At 42.4% G+C, this 14348-nt stretch overlaps 1 protein-coding gene across 1 annotated transcript in view; it reads left to right on the top strand.

Annotated features, from left to right (window-relative positions):
* Positions 1 to 14118, top strand: part of cnksr3 (CNKSR family member 3) — a 30749-nt gene extending 16631 nt beyond the window's left edge. The window contains exons 3-13 of the mRNA XM_022750538.1: positions 2636 to 2838; positions 4187 to 4274; positions 7873 to 7914; positions 8796 to 8915; positions 9121 to 9180; positions 9945 to 10013; positions 10140 to 10286; positions 11759 to 11883; positions 12376 to 12563; positions 12672 to 12758; positions 12851 to 14118. Of these exons, the coding sequence (XP_022606259.1) occupies positions 2636 to 2838; positions 4187 to 4274; positions 7873 to 7914; positions 8796 to 8915; positions 9121 to 9180; positions 9945 to 10013; positions 10140 to 10286; positions 11759 to 11883; positions 12376 to 12563; positions 12672 to 12758; positions 12851 to 13140 (1419 nt within the window). The 3' untranslated portion in view covers positions 13141 to 14118. The remainder of the gene's footprint in view (positions 1 to 2635; positions 2839 to 4186; positions 4275 to 7872; positions 7915 to 8795; positions 8916 to 9120; positions 9181 to 9944; positions 10014 to 10139; positions 10287 to 11758; positions 11884 to 12375; positions 12564 to 12671; positions 12759 to 12850) is intronic.
* Positions 14119 to 14348: the final 230 nt, after the last annotated feature.

Here is a 14348-nt window from a genome sequence, read left to right as displayed (position 1 = left end):
CATCATAGAATATATACCATATGGTACATCCTGTGGCCCATAACCTCTTTTACCATCACAGTAATCAGGCCCAGACTTTTGTCCACCCTAGAACCCTTGCATCAACGCAGTCAAATCTCAAGTAATTTTCTCCTCGAGCTGCTTCATAAACATGGCGTCCAAAGTGCTGCTTCAGCTTGCTTTTGTTATTTGAAGTCATTTTTCTTCTTTCTTCTTTGTAATACTTTGTTTGTGTGTCTTTGCAATGCATAGTCTTATGCAATTTAGTAAGGAAGTATTTGGCACATTGGACAATCACCCTCTCTCTCTTTTCCATGGAACTAAGAGCCAGGAATGTTGGACTCTCAGCAACCTTTCACCTCTGATCGAAGCAGCGCGGCTTAATGTTTTATGTCTGTTAGGGGTTTCCTTATTAAGAATGAGGCTTCAACCTTCCACAGGCCCCTTGGGAGGAAGTGAGGCCCCCGAGTCAATTAGCTGTAACTGTGGCAAGGTCACTGCTACCAACAGAAACACAGGCCACCAGCACCCGAAATCCACCACACTCTTAAGACACCCCCCACTTTGTCTCTTTTGGTTTACTGTTAGCTCAGACACGTCCTGTTGATAATCTTTGTTTTCTTTTTTGCCCTTGAATTTTAAATATTTATTCATGTGTGCACAAAATAAAGATTTCACCATCATAACACCTTCATGACCTAAATCATGATGACCAATGGCCTGATGTAGAACCCCACAGCCCTTTAGGATGCATTTATACTCATGATTCTCTTCCACCTAAAATCTTTCAAGACCAAACTGCTGTCGAGGGACAAAGAAAGAACATTTCAATTAATTTTACTGGAAGGCCGTGATGCCTTCTGCAGAGTCAGTGTTGAAACCCAACACTTCTTTATTTGTTCTCAGACTCTAGTGGCCCACTGAGAGACGAGCGCCTCATGATATTCACACACATATTAGCTGTGTCCAACGGCCATTGAACATACAGTATATGACAGATCATCTGGCCGCAGAGCAGCTGTAAATGTATTTTACTATTGCCTAGGGTGTAATGTAACACTCAGCCTTAGATGGCACAATCTAGCAACAGACACACACACTCACACCATCACACACGCTCCTACCAGGCTACAGAAAGTTGTATCTTTTATAGTCAAGTCAGATCCATGTAATGCCTGTGGCAAGGGCAGGATGTGCTGTGTTGTGATAGCCGGCCTCCATTTCTCCTGAGGACACTTATATCAGTATATAGTTCCCTTTAAAGAGCCCCAAGTAGAGTCTACACAAAAAAAGCTTCTGCCATCTTGATTATAGATTAACAGAAAGTCTATAAAAAGGCACTGAAAGAATGTAAATTTGGCCTGAAATGTTGCTGAGAATGAAATATTGTATTTGATTGGAACCACAGATTTTTGCTCAGACGTGGGTTTTAGCTCAGCTGGCAGTGTGGGACAAAGGCTCACTGGACATCTGTGGGCCAGTCAGAGCTGCTGTGACTGTGTGATTAGCCTGCTAATGAAAAAGCCAGGAGACACGTTTGATCTGGAAAATACTCACACTGCCTGTGTGCCAAAGTTCCACTTTTGGACTGTGTGAAGGGCTCAATGAGAAAGCAAACCATCAAATGACTTCTTTGCCTATTTTTTGCCATATATTCTCTGATGATGTTTGCTTCTCTTTTGTGATGTTTCAACCATCTATTTCATGTGTTGAGTGTGGCATGAGGAAAACTGCCTACAACTACTGTTCCACTAGTCCGGTTATTCCAGTGATTCCTTGGGGATTAAAATGAGTGAAATGATTTGTATGTTTTCAGAGCACATGTTGGAGACAGGCAGTGGAATAAAAGTAGACACTAACCACTTGCAGATCTCCTTCGTTGTTTGCCAAACACACACTTTTTTACTCCTTGCAAAGCATATTTAGCTGCTGGCATATCACACATATGGCAGCATCGCTGGCAGCGATGCAACACCATGTAAGTTGATATTTACCAGGACAAGAGCCAGGCCGCCATTCCTCTGTTTACCTTTAAGCAACACATCACTACACACCCATTTACTCAATCAAAACATTGACAAGACTTTAAAACAAGCTCCTTAAAATATTTGACAAGTGGTGAAACTCAGCCTCAGACACACGTCACCCCCCCCCCCCCAAGAAAAAATGTGCATCCTGTTGCAGCTCACTACCCTGCAGTAGTGCAGTTCATAGCTGGTCTGTACTGTACTGTACTTACTGACCCTTGAAGACACAGAGCTCTGCTGCTTTGTGCATGTGAATAACCTATAAACTAGAGGAATGCAAAAGCAGGAAACAACCCCAGCTCAAGAATGCAAACTTTGCTCTGCTTGATAGGAATCAGGTGATGGCATGTGTACACCCTCGAACAAATCTGCAGACTGAGGGGAATTTCATGCATATGCTGTCCTCACAGACAAATGCATTTAAATCACATCTGTCAAAAAATGATGAGAGCCATTCAATGTACAGGAAGCAACATGCTTTCCTGAGGGGAAAAAAAAGCAAGTACCTCCCAGGACTAGAGTGTGAAAGGATTGTTTGCTTTGATTTTGAGTTTGATTGGTGTGAGTGTGGTGCATAGTTTAAGTTGTGTATTCATCTACTGTTTCAGAACTATGGCGTAGAGACGGACAACTTGAAGAATCTGGTTGTGAGGATGAGAGCTGCCACCAACAGTCTCCACATGGCCACGTCTGATCGCAGAAAAAGCCCAGCATATGAAAGCAGCATGTCTCGCAAGCCACCCAACGACTTCCTTACTTCTGTGGTGGAGCTGATTGGAGCTGCAAAGAGCCTCCTGGCTTGGCTTGACAGGTAATAAGACTTTATCGCCACCAAATACCTGCACACTGTGAATCAGATCAGATATCAGATGGGGTGCCATAAGACCACTGCTTAAACTGGCTACATACAAAAGCAGATATCACACTGGTTTTGCATAAAAACATAATTTGACAATATGTGAGTATGACATTTGGTCCTCATACAGCACTGAATCTAGACTGCAGGCAGATGAAATAAGTCATTCTTTATTTTGACATGATGGCCAAGCAGATATGTTCATTTCTGAATGTCTATATCCCCTCTGCTCTCTCCATGACCTGCTCCAAAACACATTACACCATAAAAGCAGAGCATATTAAGCAGGTTGCCAGGATTAAGTGTTAGCTGGCTGAAATTAAGCTTCTCTTTTTGTGGCAGGCTTGCGTATGGTGACATCATGATTATAAATGGTAGTTGTGATGCTGAGATGAGAGCAGTACAACAGTCTTTAATGGTGCTGTGCTAAATGTTGACTCAGTGCCCAGATGACAACATAAAGTCACTGTTGTCATTAAATGTTATAGTAATTGTTCAGTTTTTAGATCATTATGTGTCAATACTGTTTACTGATTTTCCCCTTATTTTAGTACCTGTCTCTCAAAACAATGTTAATATCAAATGCTAATATATTTATATATTAGCATTTTTACAGCATCCCACAGTCTTAACAAACAAAACATCTTGGACTTAGTATTATGGCAGCTGGTGGTCTCATACCATAGAAATACACCTACCTGTGTATTTTCAATAACATTAATACATTTGTATGCAGTTCTGCATGTGTTGTTGTCTAGTCACCAGGTAAGCAACAAGTTCTGGTATACAGGCAAGGTTTAGGAATCCTTTGCTTCTGGATAAAGCAGGTTTTACTCAGATCTAATCTAATATGACGAGTCTGGCCACTGACATATTTCAGTGATTGCATGGAGGTTTGGGGCCTGATGTTTGGGAAGCTGTTTTGGAGTTCATATGTTTTTAGATGGAGTCAGGAGAGAAGAAGAAACAAAATGGCACCAGAACGGTGACATTTTGCAGTTATAACCAAGTCTGTCTGTGGCCAGTCACCCAAACACAGTAATCAGAGCAAGGTCACTGAGTCTGCTGTGTTTTATCTGACTTCAAGTTACTGAGTTACTTCAGCCATACACATCCACTGTTTTCTGTTTTTAGCATTTTTATGACTGAAGGACTTGATTACTTTGGATATTATTATCAAACATTGTTGCTCTTAAAAAATAGAATTTAAGATTGTGCAGTCATGCATTTCAAACTTCAACTGAACTCTGCAGCCCATCAGTGGTCCCTAATGTTCTCCCTTTCCTTCTTTGTCTGCTTGCAGGACGCCTCTTACAGGGATCAGTGACTTCACAGCCACCAAGAACAAGATCATTCAGCTGTGCCTGGAGCTCACCACCACAGTTCAACAGGTCTGCATGCTAGTTAGTTCAACAGCACACATGTAGCTAGCCTCAAGGAAACACACACACACACACACACACACACAATAGCTTTTTCCACTGAGCACATACCAGCTCGGGGGCACAGACATGCAGGATAAAGTGTAGGAGAGGGGAGTTATGGGAAATGTGGTCTGGCAGCCATGACATGAACCTAAAGCCAGCAGTCTGAGCACATTATTGCAAATGCTGATGTTTTTCTTGGGATCTTTTCCTCCTCACGCTGGCTAATAAAGAGACCCCCTTCGTGCGGGGACGTTTAACGTAAATGGTAAACGTCGCTTTTGTGTTTCCAGTTTCATAAAACCCGCTGGCATGCTTTTAAAGGTGCCTGCCAACATTCCCCAGGCTGCCATTCTCCCTCAGCCATGTGGTTCCTGTTTTTGCTTCTCCAAGATGCTCACAGTGAGAGACCAAACTGTCTGAAAGCACTTCCTGTGTGTAGGTTTAATGCAGGGATGAGGAGGAGGTCTATCTGACTGCCAGAGAGATGGCTAACGCTTAAAACAGAGCATCAGCAAGCATCCACTATACTCCAGAACTTTCTGCAGAGAATTGCTCTAGCGTTGCATCATGGCACAACTGGGTGTCTACTTCTGTCTGTCTCATGCAACCCACCATGGTTGGTCATACATATGTATTAAACAAAGGCAGCTGGTGAGCGGCTTTTCCTTCAGTATCAAATCCATTAGTTTGTATGTATAATTTCTTCCTCGCAAAGGTTTTGTCCTAAGCGCAGCTCAATAAGCAACTAGGTTTACAGTTCCAGTGAAAGTGGCTGCTGAGACTGCAGGTGTCGTTTTTGGAGGGTTATTGCATCAAAATAAATTCCTTTCCCAGAGTGCCTATTTCCTCGCCAGAGTCTGGGATTTCAGTGCTTCTGGTGATTTACTGTGGGTGTCTCGGTCATGGTCATCCAGGAGAGGGGGGGGGTATACATTTCCCACACTGCCATGTGAAGTAGAGAGGTTATGGTGTAGAGTAAACTCCTGATAGGTGCTGAAAGAGTCTTGTAAGACCAGAGCGATTAGTTTCCTCCAACAGCTGGAAGGGAGGTGTAGGTTGGTCCCCTGTTAGTTTTAAATCTACTCATTGTTGACTATAATTGTACAGAGCTGCAGAAACGCAAAAGAGAGAGAGGCTTATTTCCAACTCGCTTCATCATTTAAGAATCTGAACTTTCACACCAAGCTGTGAAATTCTGGGCTCTGTTTTTCATTTCTTTGGACCTTTGTTTTTTTTTTAAATATATAATACGCAAGCATATGAGCCACTAAAATAGGTTGTACAGGAGACTGCCTCAGTGATTAGTTTTATGATGGGGGAGGACAGCGTGAGGTTTGCCCAGCTCGTTCATGAACTTCAGCCAAGAATTAGGGCTTTTCAGATCACACAGTTTATGTGTTCTGCTTGAATGAAGCCTGTGTGTACAAACACAATGGGACACGGCCATAAAACTGTGAACGCATCACCCATCTTGGCTGACCTGTCTGTGTGGAGGTCATTCTCTTTCAAAGAACACATTTTTCATCGATCCCCCGTGTCTTTTGTCCGTGCTTCCCACTCCTGAGTTTTTGGATGAAATATGTAGTTTATTTCTCTCTATTTTTAGTAGAAAAACAGGCAGAGATTCCATTATGAAGGCCAAACACTGCACTTTAACAAATATATCCACCCTATATTGATACTGTATGAATAACAGGATGTTGGAAGGCCAGGTATTAAGTATTGCAGTCCACGTCCTTTATTTCACTCCAGTGTAAAGGCAGCTACTCTCCAGGTTCCCGCACTGTGCCAGCACTCTTTTCTGTCGGCCACTTCATTGCTCGACCATGCAAATCCGCTCTGGTGGCAGATCAAAGGCCCGGAGAGCTGCACACAGAGAGTCATCTGATCCACACCGGCTGTGGGATCAAGTCCATAACGTGCAGGATCAGTACACCCAGGGAATTGTCCCTCAGCCTCTCTCAGTGCTTAGTTATGATCTGGCTCCTGTCTACTAGAAGGACTTTGGTTTTTGCAAAGATATGGGATTATTTTGGATATCACAAACAGATCTTAGAGGGATTATCTGTGATATTGTTTTCACATGATTTGATGGTACTATGAAACCAGGAGAGAAATATTCTGTAAATGTTAAAGCTTGATGGGAAATGTGCCAAGCCATGTCTACAGCACATAATGGTACTGTTCTGTTTCATGACCTCTAAACATCAAAATATGTATTTTTAGCTCATCCCTCTTGGCTCAGTCAACAGTGTAGTCATCCAAACATGGTCCAGTCTGTAAAAGAAGTATGCAGTTGCATGTTTATGCAAGCATAGCCAAATTCTTTCTGAAACCACCACGTGTTCTTGGCTGACTTCAGAAAATATATTTTATGGAAACATAATTTTGGGACCAATGTATGTCAAATGAAACCTATTATAATTGTCCTGTTTCCTACTTATTGTTTATGTTGGGTTTTCATTTTTCCCCAAAGTAAGGGAGATGTGGTACTTTAAGCAAAACTTCTTAGGAAACATAGGGTGGACTCTGTCTTGATAGGAAGCCATCGCTCATGGCCACAGACTGTCATGCAAACCTTGTCCATGCAAACAAACCAACAGCATGACAAGCCAAATGCATTTGAAAACAGACGCTCGCCTTTAGCCCAGTGGAATGTGCACGCTATGGAAATATGGAAAAACTTGCTCGACCCCCCATTTGCTGCCTGCACAATGGATTTATAAAGAGCAACAGAGCAGGCTTTGTACATGGCACATGCCTATGCATGTCACTAATACTATGAGGGCCACAACACCAGTCTCCCTTTATTTTGCTTTGACAAAGGCTTGTGGCTTGCGAGGGCTTTCTGTGCTCTCTGGTTTTGACAGAAGCATTTCACCTGTGTTTTGATGGATGGCTTCCCTTGGGGCATTCCCAGCATAGAGCCCCTCCCCTCCCCCAACAAATAACACACTGTGAACCCCCCTTTCCTAACCACGGGCCCTCTCACCACCAACAACACAGTTGTCAGAGGAGGCTGTTGCCTCAGCTGTGTCCAGTCCAGCTGCAGTCTACCCGTCCTGAGTTGAGGATAGTACTCAGTATCCAGCTGACCTTGCACATTTTATCAGCGCTTCTCTCCCCCAAATCATCAAGATCACAGCTACTGTGTCTTGTCTGACTTGAAGAGACCCCTGCCTCCCAGGAAACTAAAGCACTATTTGCATGAGGGCTTTCTGAATGTCATTACACATTTTCTCTCACCACGTCATCTGCACATTATCACTATATGATGAGTGTTCATATGGTCTTTAGGTTCCAATATAGTTTTCTGAAACACACAGGGCATTATGCAATTATAGCATCCCCAGAATTTAGGCAAAGAGGTCATTTGAAACTAAAAGCTGTTTATTTGTGGCTCCTCTCCATTTTTCTCAGTTCTATATCGGGAATGCTGATTATATCGTATTTTCCCAACCCCTATACTTTTTCTCTCTCTAGCCATTGAATAACCTCTTCCTCTTCACTGTTGTTTACTGCTCACATGTCTAATCTGTCATCACTGCCTTCTCTGATACAGGACTGCAGTGTTTACGAGATGGAAGAGAAGATCCTCGAAGTTGTAAGTAAACTTTATCTCTTCTCTTTGTTTCCCTAAAATGTAAACTAAAGAGGACCCAGGATTTCCTGTATAAGGGAAAAGGATCTTTTTTTTCTTTTTTCTTTTTTTTGGGTAAATGTCTTTTTACATAGAGATTGTGTGACATGCTCTCAGCAGTAAGGTCAGTTTTCTGGGTGAATAGTGCAGACAGGTCTATAGGATTGCCAGTGGAGGAGGCGGCACTAACACACCCCGGCCATCAATCAGTGTTTCCTGTTGCTAACACTCTCCAGACTCCTTAGGCTAACAGTGGGCTTCCTCTAGCACTCTGTCTCTCTCTCTCAGACAAGTCAACAGTAGAGCTGATGCTGTCTTTGTAAGGTTTTGCATTGTCTTGATCTTTTCTTTGTTCCCAGCCTGTGCTGCATCTTAATTTCCCCCATTTTCTGAGTTCTTCCGCATAAAATGTACACAATGTGCCACAGAAAAGACCCCTCTAATTATGACAAATTACAGTTTGTGTCCTAAAACAAGCAAGGGACAAAGCAGAGGGAAGGGGTGTGTGCACAGGACTGATTTCAGTGTTGTGTGTGCACAGGTACATCTAGTTAATAGCACACTAATGGTCCCTTTTAGCCCATTAAGCCTTACACTAAACACAAATATACAAACACAGAGCCATGTACACAGGTAGTAAGACAACAAACTGATGAAAGATAAGGTAAGTAGTAGTGTAACCTGACTTGTTCAAACATGTAAAGCACACAATACCTCTACTGGTTATCAAGGGCACCATACACCATTAGAGGATTTCACACTTCACTTATAATCAAAAGTTTGCTGGAGTCTTGTGCTTCCTCTTTTATTCATGGATGCATTTTGTTTTTCCTTTTCCTCTGCAGTCGAAGATTTTGAACAGCATCTGTGATCAGACCGTGAGAACCACCTCTGACCCCCTGATGAGCCAGTCGGCCTGCTTGGAAGAAGTCCAGCTGACCAATATCAAGCCTGGAGAGGGTTTGGTAAGGAATGCTGGGATTTCTCTTTTTTTTTTTTTTTTTTTTTTTCAATCCTAAACTTGCTGTCTCTGACCAGGAATGCATGCAATGTGTGTCAAATTGTGACCCTCATATCTCTGTCATACAATCGTCTCCCTCTGGGAATATTGGATTTTGACCATAAGGTTGTCGTGTGTTTTGTTTTTTTTTTTGTTTTTTTTTTGCCCAGGGGATGTACATCAAGTCTACTTACGATGGGTTACATGTCATCACGGGAACCACAGAGCATGTAAGTATAACAAAATGTTTACCACAAGAATACATTCAGACCCTTTCCATGCCTGAATTTATTTAATCAGAGTCTTATCACCGAATAAAGCATTTACTGCTAATTTGTGTTGCTATTTTAATGTCTCATGCATATGGTCAACTCTCACTTTTTTTTTTTTTTTTAAACCCTTCACTCTCATCCTCCTCGTCCTCCTCATCATCTTCCTTTTCATTCTCCTCCTCCTAAATTGAGGGCACACTGAGTTACTGTATCTGAGGGAGTGAAGAACTACTCATCTGTAAAGGGAATTGTTTGTTTCTGAACTCCAGTAACCACTACATATCACAAACAGCATCCACAAAAAGAAGTCCTATGCCCCCACCACCACCTCACACCCCCCCACACTGAGACAACCAGTCAGTGACTAATGCAGCAGCATCACTGCCACGGTTGGATCCTCTCGCCTCCGGTCCTTAATTGTGAATCAGGACCTGAATCATCAGCATTAATGACTAGTTAATCTTGTTTGACATCTGTGTGACATGAAAAACAATGGAACTGATATTCATCAACAGAGAGTCGTGTGGATTTTCTCACGATTTTGAACTTGGAGTGTTTGTTCTTCAGATATTTGCTCTTTGAATGGGAATGCAAACGCGGAAACAGTTGTAATCAGGCACAAAGTAGCTTCTAATTTATGATAATCAGTTTTGTGTTGGCAGCAGGTTCATTGATGTATAAACATTGTTTTTGACCTTATAAGTGCATGTTTGCTCTTTTAGTCACCTGCAGACCTGACCAGGAAGATCCATGCAGGTGATGAGGTGATCCAGGTTAACCAGCAGACAGTGGTGAGAACCTCCACTTTTTTTAGATACCCTATCTACATATTTGAACACACATAGTGCACACACGCAATAAATATTATTGAAATTGACTGTGTATATGTCTGTGTGTGTTCACGTCCTGTTAACCAGGTGGGCTGGCAGCTGAAAAACCTGGTTGTCAAACTGAGGGAGGACCCCAAAGGTGTGGTTCTCCTCCTCAAGAAGAGGCCCACTGGCACAACAGGTTTCACCCCCGCCCCGCTCAAGAACATGCGCTGGAAGCCCCCTGTACCTCAGGTACACACACACATGCCCACAAGCACACACTCTTGCTCCTTTCATCCTTGAAAGTCAACAAAAGCCTGTGTCATTGTCAACCAATTATCAGATTTTCAGGTTGTTGGTTCCAAAACAACAAGTTTGGACAAGTGTCCCGGAGCCACCCTGAAAGTGCTACTGGCTCAGTTGAATACAACATTGAGGTTTTCGTCAGACGCAGTATCAGAGGCAAACAAACTCTGTCTGATGATGTCATTCAGTCTGGGAGATAAAGCTGCCAGTGTATAGTGTTTGAGTCTGGTTAGATTGTATCTGGTTTATTAGAAACAAACGCTCCAGATGTTGCCATCTAAAGAAGACAATAGCACTCAGTGTTATTTGTGTTTACTGTTACTATTTTCAAGAGAAAACACCCCAAATGTCTATTGTTCAAAGAAGACCCAGGGGTAGCTGATAAATATTGTGCTAATACGATTATGTGACTGTAATCCAATTTGCCGTTCTCCCTCATGTGGACACATTAGGCTTGGCTTAGCTTTTAACCACGTCTCCGCACCTGAGTCCCCTTTGACAGGGAGACAATAAGATCATTGTAAGCTTAGACTACCAAAATTCAGGCTCTGGCATTGTCTTATCATGCGTAGCATGCGTGTTTTTGGTTTTATAGCCTCAGAAAGCAAGATGAGAGGATATCAGATAAGAGTGGGTTTCTCAACAACAACAAAGAGCCTCTCAGCAGAAGGGTGGCCAATGTCAACATGTCCACCAGCATCTTGTTTTAACAAGTAGAACGAGGTATCACAGTTAACCATCTCAGTTTATCTGTGATAATAACGCCCCAGAAGGCAAAACAGAGACAAATCACACACCATGATTCAAGATTGAATGGTGCTGGCTTTGTAATACTATATAATTTGTACACAAGAGAACTATTTGGAGTAGACAAGGAGGGAATGATTCATAAGATCCCAGATCAGATGTTTAGTTTGTCATTAATATATGACATCTACTGCACTGTACTATCTGATGTATCATTTCGGTCTGATGAGGAATGAGAATGAGACAGGGAAGAAGAGTGGTCCGCTGAGTTAAGGGCACAGTGTCGTTGAGTGTTGGGAAACATAACTGCGGTAAATGAGTGCAGTTTTAAGTACATGTCTCACAAGCTATTTTGGACTTCACTTACAATCTTTCCGTACCTCAAACAAGAAGGTTTATACTCGGGGGGGAGACACACACAAGCACTTGAATGTCTCACCACTGCTGGTGAACTCCTCCCATTTGCCAGCAAGTCATATTTATATTATATTCACACTGTAGAAAACGGCAAGCAGTGACTTAATTTGATTTGAATTTGTTCTCAACAGGAAACTCAAATATGTATCTATATACAGAAGCATAACTAAGATAACAGAAAACCCTCAATCACTGATTCTTTATTGTATGTGATGTTGAACGTTTTGACTTATTAATGACGCTGTGTTTTCCAGAACAATTCCTCCTTGATCAGAGCCCAGTCTCCCTGCGGCTCAGCTAACGGAACAACCAAAAAAGAGAAGCCAGCTATCCTGGACTTGTACATCCCCCCTCCCCCTCCAGTACCATACACCCCACGGTGAGCTGTCCCATTTCATTTGCAGAGCTTATTAAAGGAGATGAAGTTTTATTCAATGAGTTGGGTTATAAAAATTAAAGCACTAAATATAAGCTACGAAACAACTTTAAGAACTAATGATAAGAATGAAGGAGGCCAACCTCCACCCCTCAGTAAACAATCCAGTCAACCTTTGCTACACCTCCTCACCCAGACCTTTGAGGCTGGTGGATAATGAGTGTGTCCTGGGCCCGTGATTGCCTTACTTCATTCCCCTCCTACTGTACATTCTGTTCTGCTTGCCCACTCTGCTCCCACCAGTACCACCAGAGTCCTTATGCAACAGCTGCTTCATCTTCCACCTCCAGGAAGATGATGGAACGTGACCACTTCACTTAAAATGCTAGAGAACTGAATTTCTAAAAAGAAATTAGACGCCTTGTCATATTTATTTAATTGACTTTACACCGAGGCTCGCAACATAAATAAATGAGCATGTGTTTCTCCCTGCAGAGAGGGGAGAACAGACTCCTTCTCCAGCATTAGTAAAAGACCAAAGGGCTCTGAGTCACCCAACTCCTTTCTGGACCAGGAGAGCAGGAGACGCTGCACCATCGCAGATTATGACAAGCTAAGCATCGGCTGTCCCATCACGGCTAATGTGATACAGCCCAGAATGAGAGAGCACAAGCCTTCGCGTGGTCAGTATTTTCTCATCAGGGTATCTTATGAATATTCCGCTGATGGATATTAAATAAATAGTCATAAAATAACATCATTCGTGAATATTCATTATTTTTTACTTCTAGGAAAGCCCCGGCCTCTGTCCATGCCAGCGGATACTTGTGTTGGAGTGGTAGATCCCTACGCCAAGCCCTGGGCACAGGGAAGGAAAGGTATGTACACACATGCTGCCATCCTCTGTGGTTTGACAAGGATGCTATCAGTATAGTATATTCATAAACTTGTCATTGTGTCTTTGTTTTAGGTGAAGACCTGCTGTACAGATACTTGAGCAATGAGAGGATTCCCACCATAGCAGAGGAGGTGCCCTCAGTGTCCCCCCCCTACAGGCCTGCGGGGGAACGTCACCTGGTCAGAGTGGATCACATCCGGGGCAGCCGTTACTACTCCAACTCAGACCTCCACAACAGCGCTACCATCCCTTACCAGGAGGACATGAAGAAGGCCCCCATAGCCCCCGTCTCCAAGCGCACGACAGCAGAACGCTCACTACTGGTCAGTTGGATCACGCGGCTTAAGCTATTGACTCACTGATGATGCGCTTCCTGTCCAGGGCTTCCTGTTCCTGTCTTGTGTCCTTCCTCAGTGCCTTTGATTTTTAACGTCCAGCTGTTTTTTTGGCAGCTTCGGGCTTTCTCACACTCCTCTCTCCCCAACCTCCATATTTCCCTGGCGTTACTACTACTACCAACTACTACTCCTCAACCAAACTTGCTTCTGTAGTACTCACTACATTATATCATCACCCCTTTAACACTGCCCACAATCCTCCTCGTCTCTGACTACAAGTCCCTTCTCTGCCTCAAGAGGATACAGTTTGTTCAGGTTTAGGACACTTTGGCCTTGTGTGCTGTTTCTTGACTCCTCTGTACATATTAAGTTATGTCATGTTTAGTTTAAATGCTCTCTGGTACCATTATTTAATACTTCAGAAAACATGCCTGATATCATTTCAGCTATTTGCTTATTTTGATTTTATTTGCGTAAATAAATTATAAAAATAAAACTAAGTGAAACAAACAGCATATTTTGTTAGTGAAACTGTGCTTTTGCTATACATGTTATTTTTTCTTTTTCAAATTACACTTTTGTGATCAGTTAGTTACACTACCCTCTGCCAATGGTTGCCTCTTGTAAGCTATGCATATTCTTCAGAAAGATTTTTAAAGTCACTTTACAGTGACTTGACAGTGCTATTTTGGTTGGTAAAAGGATCTTTATATCTTGTCACTAGCAAATACAGTATTTGTGCTGGTTTTACAGCTATGCACAGTAAACTCTGCAATTACCCATCTAAAGGGGCCTATATATACAGCTGGTTGACGGTAATAACTGGTCTTTTAAAGCCAGTGTTTTGAACCAGTCCTTTAGGAAACACAGGTCAAATGGCCTTCTATTAGCTCATGCTATGGAAAGACCACACATCACAAGAGACAGAATGACAGTATTATATAAGACAATACAGGGAAGAAGTGTTTGTTGTTGCTTTATCTGCCTTTTTGTAAGATTTGAATAGCGTTTATTAAAAATTGCAGTTACTTCAGTGATCTTTTGTATTGTCTTTATTTTACCATTGGGTGTGGAATTACTGCTCTAAGTGTAACTATAATGTAGCATGTGGGGTAATGATTTATTTTTATGAAAACTACACTGCTGAACTTTTATTCTAGTTTTAATTGATGGGCAGCTTTAGTTATCAACTTGAACTGAGAGCTGCAGCCGGCCGTCTTTCTAACCTGCTT

This window comes from Seriola dumerili, unplaced genomic scaffold (assembly GCF_002260705.1).
Source record: "Seriola dumerili isolate Sdu_G_001 unplaced genomic scaffold, Sdu_1.0 BDQW01000149.1, whole genome shotgun sequence".
In the NCBI taxonomy this organism is placed as follows: domain Eukaryota; kingdom Metazoa; phylum Chordata; class Actinopteri; order Carangiformes; family Carangidae; genus Seriola; species Seriola dumerili.
This window is presented reverse-complemented; position numbering and strand designations above follow the sequence as displayed.